The 14,998-nt window shown below is 48.1% G+C and overlaps 1 protein-coding gene across 8 annotated transcripts in view; it reads right to left on the bottom strand.

The window, feature by feature from the left end:
• Positions 1–14,998, bottom strand: part of LOC121877018 (atypical protein kinase C-like) — a 122,460-nt gene that overhangs the window by 100,131 nt on the left and 7,331 nt on the right. The window contains exon 1 of one of the 8 annotated variants that reach the window (XM_042382615.1): positions 10,459–10,598. The exons of the other annotated variants lie outside the window; for them this stretch is intronic. Coding sequence (XP_042238549.1) covers positions 10,459–10,558 — 100 coding nt within the window. The 5' untranslated portion in view covers positions 10,559–10,598. Of the gene's footprint in view, positions 1–10,458; positions 10,599–14,998 lie in introns of those variants that run through there. 8 annotated transcript variants of the gene reach the window in all.

Below are 14,998 nucleotides of genomic sequence, written 5' to 3'. Positions count from 1 at the left end.
GCGCAGACTACTCCGGCTACAACAACGCTCGCTCCACCCTGGAAATGCCATCCCTCAGTGACCTCCACCACCAAGCACGAGCAAGGTTTGGCACCATCCTCGTCATCGCCACCTCCTGCCACCAGCAGTCCCCCGTCCACCCGCGCAGTCCGCCACTACAACAAAATTCAGCCCACAAGAGCCCGCACTGATAGATATAAGAATAAGCACCATCCATCTATTGTTAAAATAATAAACAACCTGATTTATGTACTGTACAGCCCTGTGTTTGAACGCATATCATTATGTCTAAATCACATGTAAGTTTGTATATTTTCGGCCACCGGCTGCAACTCTATTAATAAACCGTTTAATATTATTATTATTAGTCACACACACACAGACAGATACACAAAGACAGGCAGCAACAGACAGACACCCACACACACCCAGAAAAACAGATACGCACACACACATTTATACATACATACAGACACACACCAGGGAGTACTGAAGCCCTGTTTACACGCGACTGACTCAGGATCCTGCTATATAAACAAGCCATATGATAATTTACTCTCCCTTACCTGTACAAGTCTCCGAGCACCTGAGTTATTTGGGTTACCTGTTAATTAGCTCTCCTCCCCCTCACCTCACCTCACCTGATTTAACCTAAAGCTAATCTAACCTAACTTAACACTAACCTAACCTAACTTAACGCTAACCAAACACTAACATAAAGTAAAGCTAACCTAACCTAACGCTAACCAAATGCTAACATAAAGTAACGCTAACCTAACCTAACCCAATCTAACCTATTCTAATACAAACCTTACCAAAACCTAACCTAACCCATCACTCTTACCTGCTGTGACCTGAACCAAGAGTAACATCAAGCCCCCCCACTACCTGCTTCTACCTGCTAAATTGACTTACTGCTTAGGGAAAATGAAATATACCGACTGATGCATTCTGGGTGGACGAAATAGCCTCGTCTATAAGGAAATTTCCCTGTTTAAATTTTATCACAGGGAGATAGATAGATAGATAGATAGATAGACAGATGATAGATAGATAGATAAATATAGATAGATTGATAAAAGACAGATAAAAATAGATATATAGATAGACAGATAAAGAAACGAACTCTCTTAGCTGTAAAATAATCCCCCCACACACACATACCACTGCAGTCACTAGAGAAAAAAATAACTACCTTAATTAATAAGGAGGGTGCCGTGGCCGAGTGGGTAAAGTGCTCGTCTCCCGTCCCAAGGGTCACTGGTTCGCATCATGGGGACACTCACAGGCCACCCAGCTGGAAATGAGTAGCAAACTTGAAAGAAAGGGAAAGGTTAAAGGGAAAGGAAGGATAGGGTCGGGTAAGGAAGGGAAGGAAGGGAAAGGAAAGGAAAGGAAAGGAAAGGAAAGGAAGGGAAGGGAAGGCCACACTCACTGCCTCCTAAAGGTTGTGGTATATCTAGTGTTCTGTAGCCCTACACTGCACCAGGCCTACAGATTCTACTTTCACTACACCAACGGATTCTCTCAGACTACAGGACAGATAGAGGCTTCACGTCTCCTTAAATTAGAGAGGATCACTAACTTCAAAGCTTCTTAAATCACGCCACCTGAGAGTACCTGTGCAATATTACCTAGAGCCTAATGAGGAATCACCACAATTAATGATTTTTACAGGTACAGGTATAATTCTTCATACTACCTGCCTTTCCTGACCAGCCTGGTGATGTGTTTTATACTTGAGGGATATATATCTCTTTAAATTCGCCTAAATACTGTCGATGATACACTCTTAGTCAGTGTGTGTGTGTTCCTGGACGAGCACACGACCCCCACCCCCCTCATTGTCTGAGTTATTTATTGTGCAACACACGTGCGCTGCCCCCCTCTTCCCCCTCTCCTCCTCCCCACCCTCCTACGAAAGAGGGAGGGAGAGGGAAGTGAGGAGGGAGAGAGGTGAGGGAGGGAGAGAGGAGGGGAGGGGGAGAGGTGAGAAGGGAGGTGAGAGAGGTGAGGAGGAGAGAGAGAGGTGAGGAGGGGAGGTGAGAGGTGAGGGAGGGGAGAGGGAGGGAGGGAAGAGGTGTTGACGTGTGGTTAGCATGTATACCTGAGGGCTTGGGTGGGGTCCTAAGTATACACGTTTCTTCTCCTGGCCTCACCTACAACCAAACAGTCCATCCCAGTCGCTTCACCATAAGTCCCAACCAGTCCCAGTCCCAGTACCACAATCCCCACAAGTTTGATACCAGATACCACATCAACAGCGCTCATGATCGATACCAAGGTTGTGTGGCAGCAGGCGAACAGGCAGCAAAGAGAAAAAGGGAGGAGTGGATGGTATTATTCCATTGCCCTCCCCACTAACCCCCTTACCAACCCACCTCTACCAGCCAACTACCCCCTTTTGAGACCCCCACTAACCCCCAAGTCCCTCACTACCACCTCTCTGGTCACGCATAAATCAATATACACAGCAGTTTTGTTTTACATCCATTATGCAACACACACCGATCTTTTCCCTAACTCACACCCCATCAACCAGCGGGCAGATCCTTCCCTACCCCTATCAATCGGTAGCCAGATCCTTTCCTCACCATCAACCAGTGACCATATCCTTTCACCACCAACCAGATCCCTTCCCTCCATAGTCACCTACACCCCAAAGTTAACCAATAGCACCCACCCACCCACCCACTCACCACCCACACCCACCCACCCCACCCCACTCCACCCACCCAAACCCACCCCTCACATCGGGATCACCTTCACAAAACGATAACATTAACATACGGGCACACACTGCCAGTCAATAATTGCCGTCCCTCACCACTCTGCTTTCTGTATTCTCCCACTGCTTGTGTCTCTCACTCTGTTTTGCATCTCCTCCTCACTCTATTCTTGCCCTCCCACTCAGCTGCCTCCTCCCCACTCAGCTGTCTCCTCCCACTCAGCTGTATCTCCATGCTTTCACAACAAACACCTACAGGCGAAACAGCACGGAGGGAATGGCATGATGGGTGTTGGAGAAAAGGTGGGGAGCTGAGGGTGCGACAAGAAGGGGGGCTGGTGAGGGTGTTGGAGAAGGAGGGAGAGTAGAGGGTGGAGAAGGAGGGTGAGCGGTGAGGGAGGTGTTGGAGAAAGAGAGTGAGAGGTGAGGGAGGTGTTGGAGAAGGAGGGTGAGAGGAGGGAGGATGTTGGAGAAGGTGAGGGAGGTGTTGGGGAAGGAGGGTGAGAGGTGAGGGAGGATGTTGGAGAAGGAGGGAGAGTGAGAGAGGATGTTGGAGAAGGAGAGTGAGAGTGAGGGAGGTGTTGGAGAAGGAGGTGAGAGGTGAGGGGGTGTTGGAGAAGGTGAGGGAGGTGTTGGGGAAGGAGGGTGAGAGGTGAGGGAGGGTGTTGGAGAAGGTGGGTGAGAGGTGAGGGACGGTGTTGGATATAGGGAGATGATAGTGGTATACGGAGCGATGGGTGGGTCCCTGGAAACACACACACACACACACACACACACACACACACACACACACACACACACACACACACACACAAAAGACCTCCCTTCGTGTACAGATCATTATATTACCGTGAAGAAAGAAAGGTGGTGGTAATGACAGGTGCAAGACGCTGCTGGGTCAGAGATGCCTTGAGACTGAGCTGCCTGCTGGTTCATCACATTTGCAGGTGATGAAGGTGACACACACACACACACACACAACACACACACACACACACACACACACACACACACACACACACACACCACGTCAAGCCCCTCATAACACCACCTGTGAGGGAACTACTAATACCGCCAGCCCCTCATAACCACCTGTGAGGAACTACTACACCACGTCAAGCCCTCATACACCACCTGTGAGGGAACTACCACACCACGTCAAGCCCCTCATAACACCACCTGTGAGGGAACCACTACACCACGTCAAGCCCCTCATAACACCACCTGAGGGAATCTACTACACCACGTCAAGCCTCTATAACACCACCTGTGAGGGAACTTACACCACGTCAAGCCCTCATAACACCACCTGTGAGGAACTACTACACCACGTCAAGCCCCTCATAACACCACCCTGAGGGAACTACTACCACGTCAAGCCCTCATAACACCACCTGAGGGAACTACTACACCACGTCATGCCCCTCATAACATCAATGAGTGGGAGTTACTACACCACGTGTCTGCTGTTCAACACCTCAGCACACAAGATCTACGTGACCTCCACTGTAAACATTAATCAGTATGTTCACTGTGTGTTCCTTTACCTTTCTCTGATGAAGGCTTTTGTTAAATGTATGTAATAAGTCATTTATGCCCAATGTATATTTTCAGCCTTCGAGCTGCAGGACTTTTTCAATAACCCGTTAATTATTATTATTATTATTATTATTATTATTATTATTATTAATAACACACACACACACAAATACATTCATATGCAGTCACGCACACACACACACAGTTGATCCTTTAATGGCATAATCTGTATCAGTAGCGGAAGTCAGCAATACACAGACCAGCAGAGACCTTTAGCGCCACCCCACACCACCACACACTACACACCACACCATGCTATACCAAACCAACACCACACCAACACAACACCACACCACATTACACCACACTATACCACCACGCCATGCTACACCGCGCCACCACCACACCATACCACGCTACACCACACCACACTTACCACACCACACAACACCAACCACACTAATACACATCCAACTGAATATTTTGTGTGACTTTTTTATACGTCCAATATTATGTCTAATTTATATATTTTTTTATTATATACATTTTCACAAAAGTTCAATATATAAATAAATTCTACCTTTTTGGTTACTTGTTAATGTTTTATATACATCTTAGATAAGATACATAGAGACATTACTAAGACGACCCCCCTTACCTCTGACCCGTCTTACCTGAGTGGGAATAACCTTGATACTAATTACACAGGTATTCATAATAGAGTTAAATTAATTAGGCATGATGTCTCACCTGAAACCCGCCATTACGAACTTCAGGTAAGGACATTATTATTATTATTCCCTGGACGTTTTGGTCAATATCTGGTTGGTGTCGTCTATATCAGGGTTATGTAAAGGACAGGTAAGCTGGGAGGGCGGGGGTAGGGTTAACACTATATCAGGTTAAGAAAGGGTCAGCTGGGGACAGTATATCCGGGCAAGATCAAGGGGATGAGCTGGATTTTAACACTATTTCAGGGTTATGAAAGGTAACCCTTTTTAACACTATTCCAGGGTCATGAGGAAAAGTTACCATTTAGGAGTCAAAACAAAGTCATAGTAAATGTATATACAAAATCGGTGACTAAATACTGGAGGAGTTGCTGACACTATGTACTGTACATTGGGGCTAAGGAAGGGTGGAAGGAACGAGGATGGAAGGTCGGAAGGAGAGGGAGGGTCGGAAGGGGAAGGAGGACTGAAGGAGGGATGAAAGGACTGAAGGAGGGATGAAGGACTGAAGGAGGAAGGAGGGCCGGAAGGAGGGAAGGAGGCAGGAGAGGAAGGAGGGTCGGAAGAAGGAACGAACAGGACCCTTTGAAGTACAATATCTCCGCTTCGAGTTGTGGCTGAGGTGAAGGAATAGGAAGGAGGAGGAGGGGAATAGGGAGATGAAGGGAGGAGAGAGAGGGGCAAGAGGAAGATTAGGGGATGGGAAGAGTAAAGAAAGGTAGAGGGGAGAAGAGGGGTGTGGAAGAGGAAGGGGGAGAAGAGGTGGACGACTATAGAAGGACAAGGAGGGGGGAAAGGGTGAGGGAGAATGGGGGATAGAGGGAGAGGATAAGGGAGGGTGAGAGGAAAGGATAAGGGAGGGTAGAGGGAAGTAATGGGAGGGAGAGGACGAGAAGAGAAAGGAGGAGGGAAGGGTGATGATAATAACTAGCTCTTTTACATAACAATACACACCCACTACTGGTGTCCGTCATGTGGCCTTTCTTCAAGGAATCCCTCCCAAAAATGGGCATTACTATTGTCTTTATTATACATACATACATACATTATATACATACATACATACACACTGTACATAGAAACATTCATACATACATACACACACATACATAGATGCATACATACACAACACGCAACCCACACAAAGAGCCACCCCCACACAATCACACACACACACACACACACACACACACACACACACACACACACACACACACACACACACACACACACTTACAGTACCACCTTGCATGTTGACAAGAGCAGAGGTAAGGCTTCACTACCCCTACCCTAATCCTCTTTTACAACACTAGTACTGATACTCGTCTCCCAGCAGGTATAGTATCATCGAGTAACGCTACACCACCACCTACAACAAGATGCAAGAAGAAGAAGAGAGAGAGAGAGAGAGAGAGAGAGAGAGAGAGTGAGAGAGAGTGTGTGTGTGTTTGTGTGTAGGTCGCCCTCGTTAGCCAAGTCATTACCAGCCTCTTACAACCCCCAAATACTTCTGCATTTTCGTTCTGTTTACATTTTTTTGGGTTTCATCTCGTTCACATCCTGCAATCATTAATTAACACACAGAACTGCAGGTATGTATCGAAACACTCTGGAAAAAATACATCATAAAATCATTAATACAACCATGGCCATCCAATACAAGAATACAACAGTGACGACTAGTGTATCCCCTTATAAAATACATCATGTGGCCGGAGATAGGAGGAGGTCACCGGAAAATGATGCTATCGTGGGAATCTCTCTCTCTCTCTCTCTCTTCTTCCCTTTTCATCCATCTGCCAACAGGACTTCCCACCAACGACATAATTACTTTTTTAATCCACCCTGCTGTCCTGCCCACTGACCTGTAAACACACACACACACACACACACACACACACACACACACACACACACACACACACACACACACCAAATAAAACTCTCCCAATCGTTTATCCAAGTGTGAAATCTAATAAAATGGACTATAACCCCCACCTCAGTAGTCAGTGTTGGTTCAGGTATGTAAGAGCAATTAAGTGAGACAGTGTTGGTCGGTACAAGCTTCACCACGACTCATAATAATCAAAGCCTTTAATCAAAAACAAACAAATAAACACGAACAATAACAGAAGAGCATCATCAAGGAAACAAACGAGCATCGAGGGGGGGGAGGTGGGCAGCAGCCAGTCGAGCAACCCTGACCCCCACATGGATGAAATAAGAGAGACTACCGTAGAGTATAGCACACACCTTCCTCCTGCCCCACCCCCCCTCCCCAAACAGGACATCCTGCCACGTCAGCTACATTTCTAACTGTAACTCTCTGTATCTGTTATGTAAACTGCATGTTACAGTGTGTGTGATGATGCACCCTGACACACACTGCTTCTTACTCTCTCGTTGTTGTAGTCAAATGGGTTCCAGTCTGTCTTAATCGGCTCAAAACTAACAAATCTACCCCCTGAAACTAAGGCGACTCTTTTTACACAGGGGTCAATTAAGACTGGGGTCCACTAAGACAGTCCATAAGACTGGGTCCAATTAAGACTGGGGTCCACTAAGACTAGGGTCCAATTAAGACTGGGGTCCAATTAAGACTGGGGTCCAATTAAGACTGGGGTCCAGTAAGACTGGGGTCCAATTAAGACAGAAGGTACAGGTCCATAAGACTAGGGTCCAATGACTGGGGTCCAATTAAGACTGGGGTCCAATTAAGACTGGGGTCCATTAAGACTGGGGTCCACTAAGACTGGGGTCCAATTAAGACTGGGGTCCACTAAGACTAGGGTCCATTAAGACTGGGGTCCATTAAGACTAGGTCCAGGTCCAATTAAGACTGGGTCCAAAGATGGGTCCATAAGACTGGGGTCCAATTAAGACTAGGGTCCATAAGACAAAAGACTAGGGTCCACCAAGACTAGGTCCAATTAAGATTAGGTCCACCAAGACTGGGGTCCATAAGACTGGGGTCCACTAAGACTGGGGTCCATTAAGACTGGGGTCCAATAAGACTGGGGTCCAATAAGACTGGGGTCCAATTAAGACTAGGTCCAATAAGACTGGGGTCCAATTAAGACTGGGGTCCAATTAAGACTAGGGTCCAATTAAGACTGGGGTCCAATTAAGACTAGGGTCCAATTAAGATGGGGTCCACTAAGACTGGGGTCCATAAGACTAGTCCATAAGACTAGGTCTAGGCCCTATTATTCACTTGTTAGGTTGGGAGGCCAAATAAAAGTGACGTCAAACCTGCAAGAGACTGTGTGTGTGTGTGTGTGTGTGAAGGAGAGTGTAGCCATATGAATGAGTGAGTGTAGAGGCATAGTGAGTGAGTGAGTGAGCAAGATGGGTAATTAGCTCACTGTGCCACACAATGATGGGGCGATGACACACACACACACACACACACACACACACACACACACACACGAGGAGGATGGGTGAGGGTGACGCACCAGAGGATGGGGAGAGGAGGGAAGAGGGATGGTGCCAAGACAATGATGGTAGAAGAAGAAGAAGAAGAAGAAGAAAGAAGGGAATAAGGAAGGTAATGAAGTTAAATATAAAAAATAAATAAACACAGACCCAGAAGAAGAACAAGAGCTAAAGAGAGAATTTGGCTGGATTAAGTTAGGCTTTGGGTTAGATTAGATTACACACACACACACACACACACACACACACACACACACACACACACACACACACACACATACATTAACACTAGACTCCTTGTTCTATCAGAGTCAAAGAAGCAAAAACTGGTGGTGTCTGTCTGTATGAACGTCATGTTCCCCTCCACCCCCCCCCTTCCACTTCCCTCCCCACCAACTCCTCATCTGCCTCTCTCGTTCTTCCCCCTGCCTCCTCTCTCAAGTCTTCACGCTTCATTTCCCCGCCTGCATCACCACTCCTCACCATCCCTCTCACCACCACCCCTCACCATCCCTCTCACCGCCACCCCTCTCACCTCCAGGTCTCCGCCTTAGCCTCAACGTCTTGTATTTGATCATCCCGCCCACGAGACGCCCTTTTGAACCCCCAGTTTCTTTTCCCTTTTGATCTGTACTTCCTTCCCACCTGTTCCATCCATCCCTCCCTCCCTCCTACACCTTCCCCTGTCTCTCACCTACCCACCCTCCCTCCTACCTCCCTCCCTCTCTGCCCTCCTTCCTTCTCCCACTCTAGTCTACTGCTCCCTCCCACTCCCCCTCACCCAGCTTCCAAGACAAGTGTGTAACATGATTTAAGGCAACTATGTGTACAGGATTACTGAACACTTCCCTCCCCATCACGTTAAGGTTAGGTTAGGTTAGGTTGGGTTAAGTTAAGTGAGATAAGCTATAGGAAGTGGGGTTAATCCCTCAGTCCTGGATCAAAGTGAGAGGATCAGTCTTGTGTGTAGCGAGCTGCGTCAGTGAGTGGAGTATGGAGTGGGTGGTGGGTGGTGCTGGTGGGTGGTAGGTGGTAGATGGTGGTGGTGGTGGGTGGTGCTGGGTAGTGCTGGGTGGTAGTTGTAGTGGGTGGTGGTGGGTGGTGGTAGGTGGTGGTAGTTGTAGTGGTAGGTGGTGGTGGTGGGTAGTGGTAGGTGGTGGTGGTGTAGTAGTGGGTGGTGGTGGGAGTGTGGTGGTGGGTGGTAGGTGGTGGTAGGTAGGTGGTGGTAAGGATGATACAGCAAGTACAAAATCCCACTCTGACCCGATACACCACACACACACCTAACCTAACCTAATTGACACTCACCTTAATGACCTCACCTGAAGTGTTTACCATAACGTATTGATGGGACGTCTTCTCAGGTAGCCTCATTAACCAGGTTGTTTATCATCATCTTTAGTCTAATTAAGCCCACCTGAGGCCCTCACCAATTAATAAGACCATTATATATATAGATGTCAAACGAGGGGGGAGGATTGGCTGTTTATTATTGGTCAATTTTTCAAGGTTCTTATAGGTCAATTTGGCATGGTTCTCACACACACACACACACACACACACACACAAGGACACCCACTGTCACGGCAACAAGCTGAACTACCACACTCACACACTGTCTACATTGTTTAACTTGTACTCAACATCCATTACCACCACGAGTACTAATGACGCTACACTTGGTTAGGTTAGGTTAGCGTTGAGTTGAGTTGGGTTGGGTTAGGTCAGGTCAGGTTAGCGTTAGTAAGGTCAATTTAATCTTAAGGTGTAATAAGCTGGGGTCGGGAGACGCCTCATGTGATCTCAGACATATATTGAATGGATAGGAACACATCTTTAGTAGACAGGTGTAGTAGACAGGTGTAGTAAACAAATGTAATAATCAGGTGTAGTAAACAGGTGTGGTAGACAGGTGTAGTAGACAGGTGTAGTAGACAGGTGTAATAAACAGGTGTAATAAACAGACAGGTGTAATAAACAGGTGTAGTAAACAGGTGTGCTTCAGAGTGTCAACAACCTCACCTGACAATAGTTGAGACAGCCTTATCCTGGCCTGGGTGAAGATGGGGGAGTCCCTCACCACCTGCGGCAGGAAGGGGGTGGTAGGGGTGCCGCAGTTCATGTTGACATATACATACACTTATATGTATACCACTACACCTATGCTCACTGTTAAACCATCGTACTCAAAAGGTTAAACCATCTTCAAAGGGTTAAACCACCGTCTTCAAAGGGTTAAACCACCGTCTTCAAAGGGTTAAACCACCGTCTTCAAAGGGTTAAACCACCGTCTTCAAAGGGTTAAACCACCGTCTTCAAAGGGTTAAACCATCGTCTTCAAAGGGTTAAACCACCGTCTTCAAAGGGTTAAACCACCGTCTTCAAAGGGTTAAACCACCGTCTTCAAAGGGTTAAACCACCGTCTTCAAAGGGTTAAACCACCGTCTTCAAAGGGTTAAACCACCGTCTTCAAAGGGTTAAACCATCGTCTTCAAAGGGTTAAACCATCGTCTTCAAAGGGTTAAACACACCATCACCACCACTCGCTGCTTCCGCCACTGATCTTGCACTTTACACGTGAATCTATACACACACTTGTGCTTATTTTTGTATTCCCTGGTGCAGTCTCTGGTTCTGGACACAAGTGCACACGAGAAATAACATTCACAATCAAACTATTCACACCAATGACCTTCACTACACTACACCTCTCAACACTATCTTCACCAACCACTTCTACAATGCGTGTGGAGGGGGGATGGGGGTCTCTATATGTCTCTATTAAGGTTAGATTTACTGATGCTGAGAGGTGGGTATTTGCTTGAGTGTCCCAGCCAGAAGGAGGTGTGAGGGGTGAGGAGAGGAGGAGATAACTGGGAGTCCTTACAAACCAGGCCTGAGGGAAGGGTGAGGGCGTGTGGGCGGTGAGGACGACAGCACCAAGGCAAAGGCGACGGGGAGTGTAGAGAGAGAGACTAGAGCACCACCTACCATCTCCTCCTCCTGCTGCCACCACTCCCTCATCTGGGGCGGACACACACACACACACACACACACACACACACACACACACACACACACACACACACAATTAGGACGACTTTATTCACAATGCCTCAAACTGACATTAATTTACACACAGACACACACACACACATGTACGTATTCGTGTTCCTCAGTAAGGTACCATCACGTGACGCCCCTAGACCCACATTCACCCACCGTCTGATCTGATGCCCCGAGCCTTTCGTCATAACCCGCCTGTAGTCCCTCTGAGTCACCCTTCACGTGAGGCTAGAACGTCTTAACACTGCAATTTGAATACTTGAGCCATTTAAAATGCCTCTTCTTGCCCACGCACCCCTTAATATCGCTTGGTGTGGGGGGTACTTGCTTCCCGGCCGCACGGTGTTGGTGTCTGATGATGAAGGTTCCACTTAGTATTGGTAGTGAGATTGAAGAAGGTTCCACATAGTGTTGATGATGAGGGGAGATAAATGACCGATAAGGAAGACGAGAGATTACAAGAGGGGGCGGGGCGGGGAGGGGGCGGGGCGGACAGTGGTGCAGGCAGGTGAAGTGAACAGTACTAGAGTATGACTGTCTGTCTGTCTGGCTACTGACATTATCTCATGAAGGTAGACACCAAGCTAACTGACCCATACTCAACCCCTCTCCCACACCCTAGGGCCCACACTCCCACCAGACCCCAGAATCTCAACACCCCACATCCTCACCCACATCGACACCCACCACCCACACACTACAACCCACCCCAATACCAAACCAGTATAGTTATTATATATAGACAGAACACAATATCCTATTAAGCTCCAGTGAAGCCTTTGCGTTTACCTCAGCTTGGGAGACTCGAGTAAAGCTTTCACAACACTTACCTAAGCTTAATACTGTAGGTAGTTCTCTCGGTGTGATGGGGACGGACACAGAGTGGGATGGCGGGGTGAGGGGGAGGAGTTAAAAAGCTTAAAATCGTAATGTATAATCTGTTTGCGTAAGACATTTTATACTGTGGGGTTAACAACGAGCTCAAGGCGACCCTCTGAGTTATTCTAGGCCGCTCACAACAACGCCTTGAGGAACAAGAGTAAACACCGCGTCTTCGGAACTGTCTGGAAGGGGTGGTAACTGTCTGGAAGGGGTGGTAACTGTCTGGGAGGGGTGGTAACTGTCTGGGAGGGGTGGTAACTGTCTGGAAGGGTGGGTCTGTCAGGAGAGGGGTGGTAACTGTCTGGGAGGGGTGGTAACTGTCTGGTGGTAACTGTCTGGAAGGGGTGGTAACTGTCTGGGAGAGGGGTGGTAACTGTCTGGGAGGGGTGGTAACTGTCTGGAAGGGGTGGTAACCGTTCTGGGAGAGAGGGGTGGTAACTATCTAACTGGGAGAGGGGTGGCAACTGTCCTAGAGGGTGGTACTGTCTGGGAGAGGGGTGGTAACTGTCTGGGAGAGGGGTGGTAACTGTCTGGGAGAGGGGTGGTGGTAACTGTCTGGGAGAGGGGTGGTAACTGTCTGGGAGAGGGTGGTAACTGTCTGGGAGAGGGGTGGTAACTGTCTGGGAGAGGGGTGGTAACTGTCCGGAAGGGGTGGTAACTGTCCGGAAGGGGTGGTAACTGTCTGGAAGGGGTGGGAACTGTCTGGGAGAGGGGTGGTAACTGTCTAGAAGGGGTGGTAACTGGTCTGGAAGGGGGTGGTAACTGTCTGGGAGAGGGGTGGTAACCATCTGGAAGGGGTAACTGTCTTGAAGGGAACTGTCTGAAGGGGTGGTAACTGTCTGGAAGGGGTGGTAACTGTCTGGGAGAGGTGGTAACTGTCTGGGAGAGGGGTGGTAACTGTCTGGGAGAGGGTGGTGGTAACTGTCTGGGAGAGGGGTAACTGTCTGGGGGAGGGGTGGTGGCAACTGTCTGGTGGGGGGAGGTAACAGTCACCCCACGCGATCCAACGTGTTAAAACCAATCCACTTGCCTTATCCATCTGCGTCAGTTAACAGCATTTCCTGCCGCCTGCGAGGGGTATAGTGCTGCCTCTTGTGTTCCTCTATCTGTGGTCACTTCCCCCTCCTCCTTACCCTACATCTCACTCGGCTCCTCCTACACGCTGACACTTCCTAACCACAGACAAACACACAGGATAGATCACCTCATGAAACCCAACCCCAACGCACTCACACGCACACACACACACACACACACACACACACACACTATTGCCGATGCACAGACACGTTTGAGAGACAGACAGACACAGACTTTTATTAGCGGGGACGGGACAGGGTGTGGCGTGGCGGGACGGTGTGTGGTGGGGCGGGGCGGGGCGTGACGGGGCGAAACAAGGCACAACACACACACACCCACTACATCCGGAACACTGGCACTGTCCCGCTGAATGACTCTGGGTAAACTGGCAGCACAGGCAGGCACACTCACCCCGGGACCCGTGCCACACCGCCTACAACTACGGGATCCTGTTACTCACCCCTACACCCCTACCCCTACTCCCGGATTCTCCGACACATTATCCCATATCTATACGGTATACACAATTAAAAAGTACAGTACTCTAATACAGGTTTAGTAATGCTATAAGGATGCCTGATCGTGGCTAAGAGAAAAACCTGGGTTACTGTGCCCTAGGGATGGTGTGGCTAACAGGGGGGATACTGTAGCTTATATGGCTAGGACGTACAGAGGCTAGGAGACGGCCATAACATAACTTGTGTGGCTAGGACAAACAATAGAGGCTAGGAGACGAGCATAAAACTTGCGTGGCTAGGAAGTACAGAGGCTAAGAGAAGGCTCAGCATCTTGGCAAGGATGACTGAAAGTGGACAGGACAATAACGCCAAGCTTTAATATTCCTGAGGTGAATGACAAGGGCTGAGACACGGACCTGACTGTGTGTGTACGTGTGTGTGGACATGAGTGAGTGACCGAGGAACGCACTACACTGTACTTCATCATCAGCGTGGCAAGGATGAGTGACAGTGGCTAAGGGCATGAGTGACTGGTTAGGAGCGTGAGTAACTGGCCCAGGGCATGAGTGGCTGGTTAGGGGCATGAGTGGGAACAGCAAGTGGGCATGAAGGCATCAGTCCATCCTTCTCCCAAGAAATAAACAACTTCTGCAGCACTCCCAGATATAAACAACGCCAACATCCAATCCAAGATCCACCACACACGGCCAGCTAGGAGACTATCTTCACTCACCACCCAGAAGAGAGAGTGACAGCTGGCATATCTCCACTACACGCCTGGTTGGGGCTCCTTCTATTAACGCCAGTGTGTGTGTGTGTCAGTTGTCAGCAGGTCACTTGTCAAAACGCGAACCTGTTACTGTATAAGGCTTTTAACATTCACTAACTTCGTAGGAATTTAGGGGCAACTGTTTTATACACGACTTTAATGTTGAAATAACTCAATAAAAAAATTATATATACATAAACAAACAAAAAACCACCACTACTACTAATAATAATAATCGAATTACAGTTACATTCATGAACGGCTAAATAAATTAACGTCCTTGTAAACGAACAGTAATCAACGAAAA

This window comes from Homarus americanus, unplaced genomic scaffold (genome assembly GCF_018991925.1).
Source record: "Homarus americanus isolate GMGI-L3 unplaced genomic scaffold, GMGI_Hamer_2.0 scaffold50325, whole genome shotgun sequence".
Lineage (NCBI taxonomy): Eukaryota > Metazoa > Arthropoda > Malacostraca > Decapoda > Nephropidae > Homarus > Homarus americanus.
This window is presented reverse-complemented; position numbering and strand designations above follow the sequence as displayed.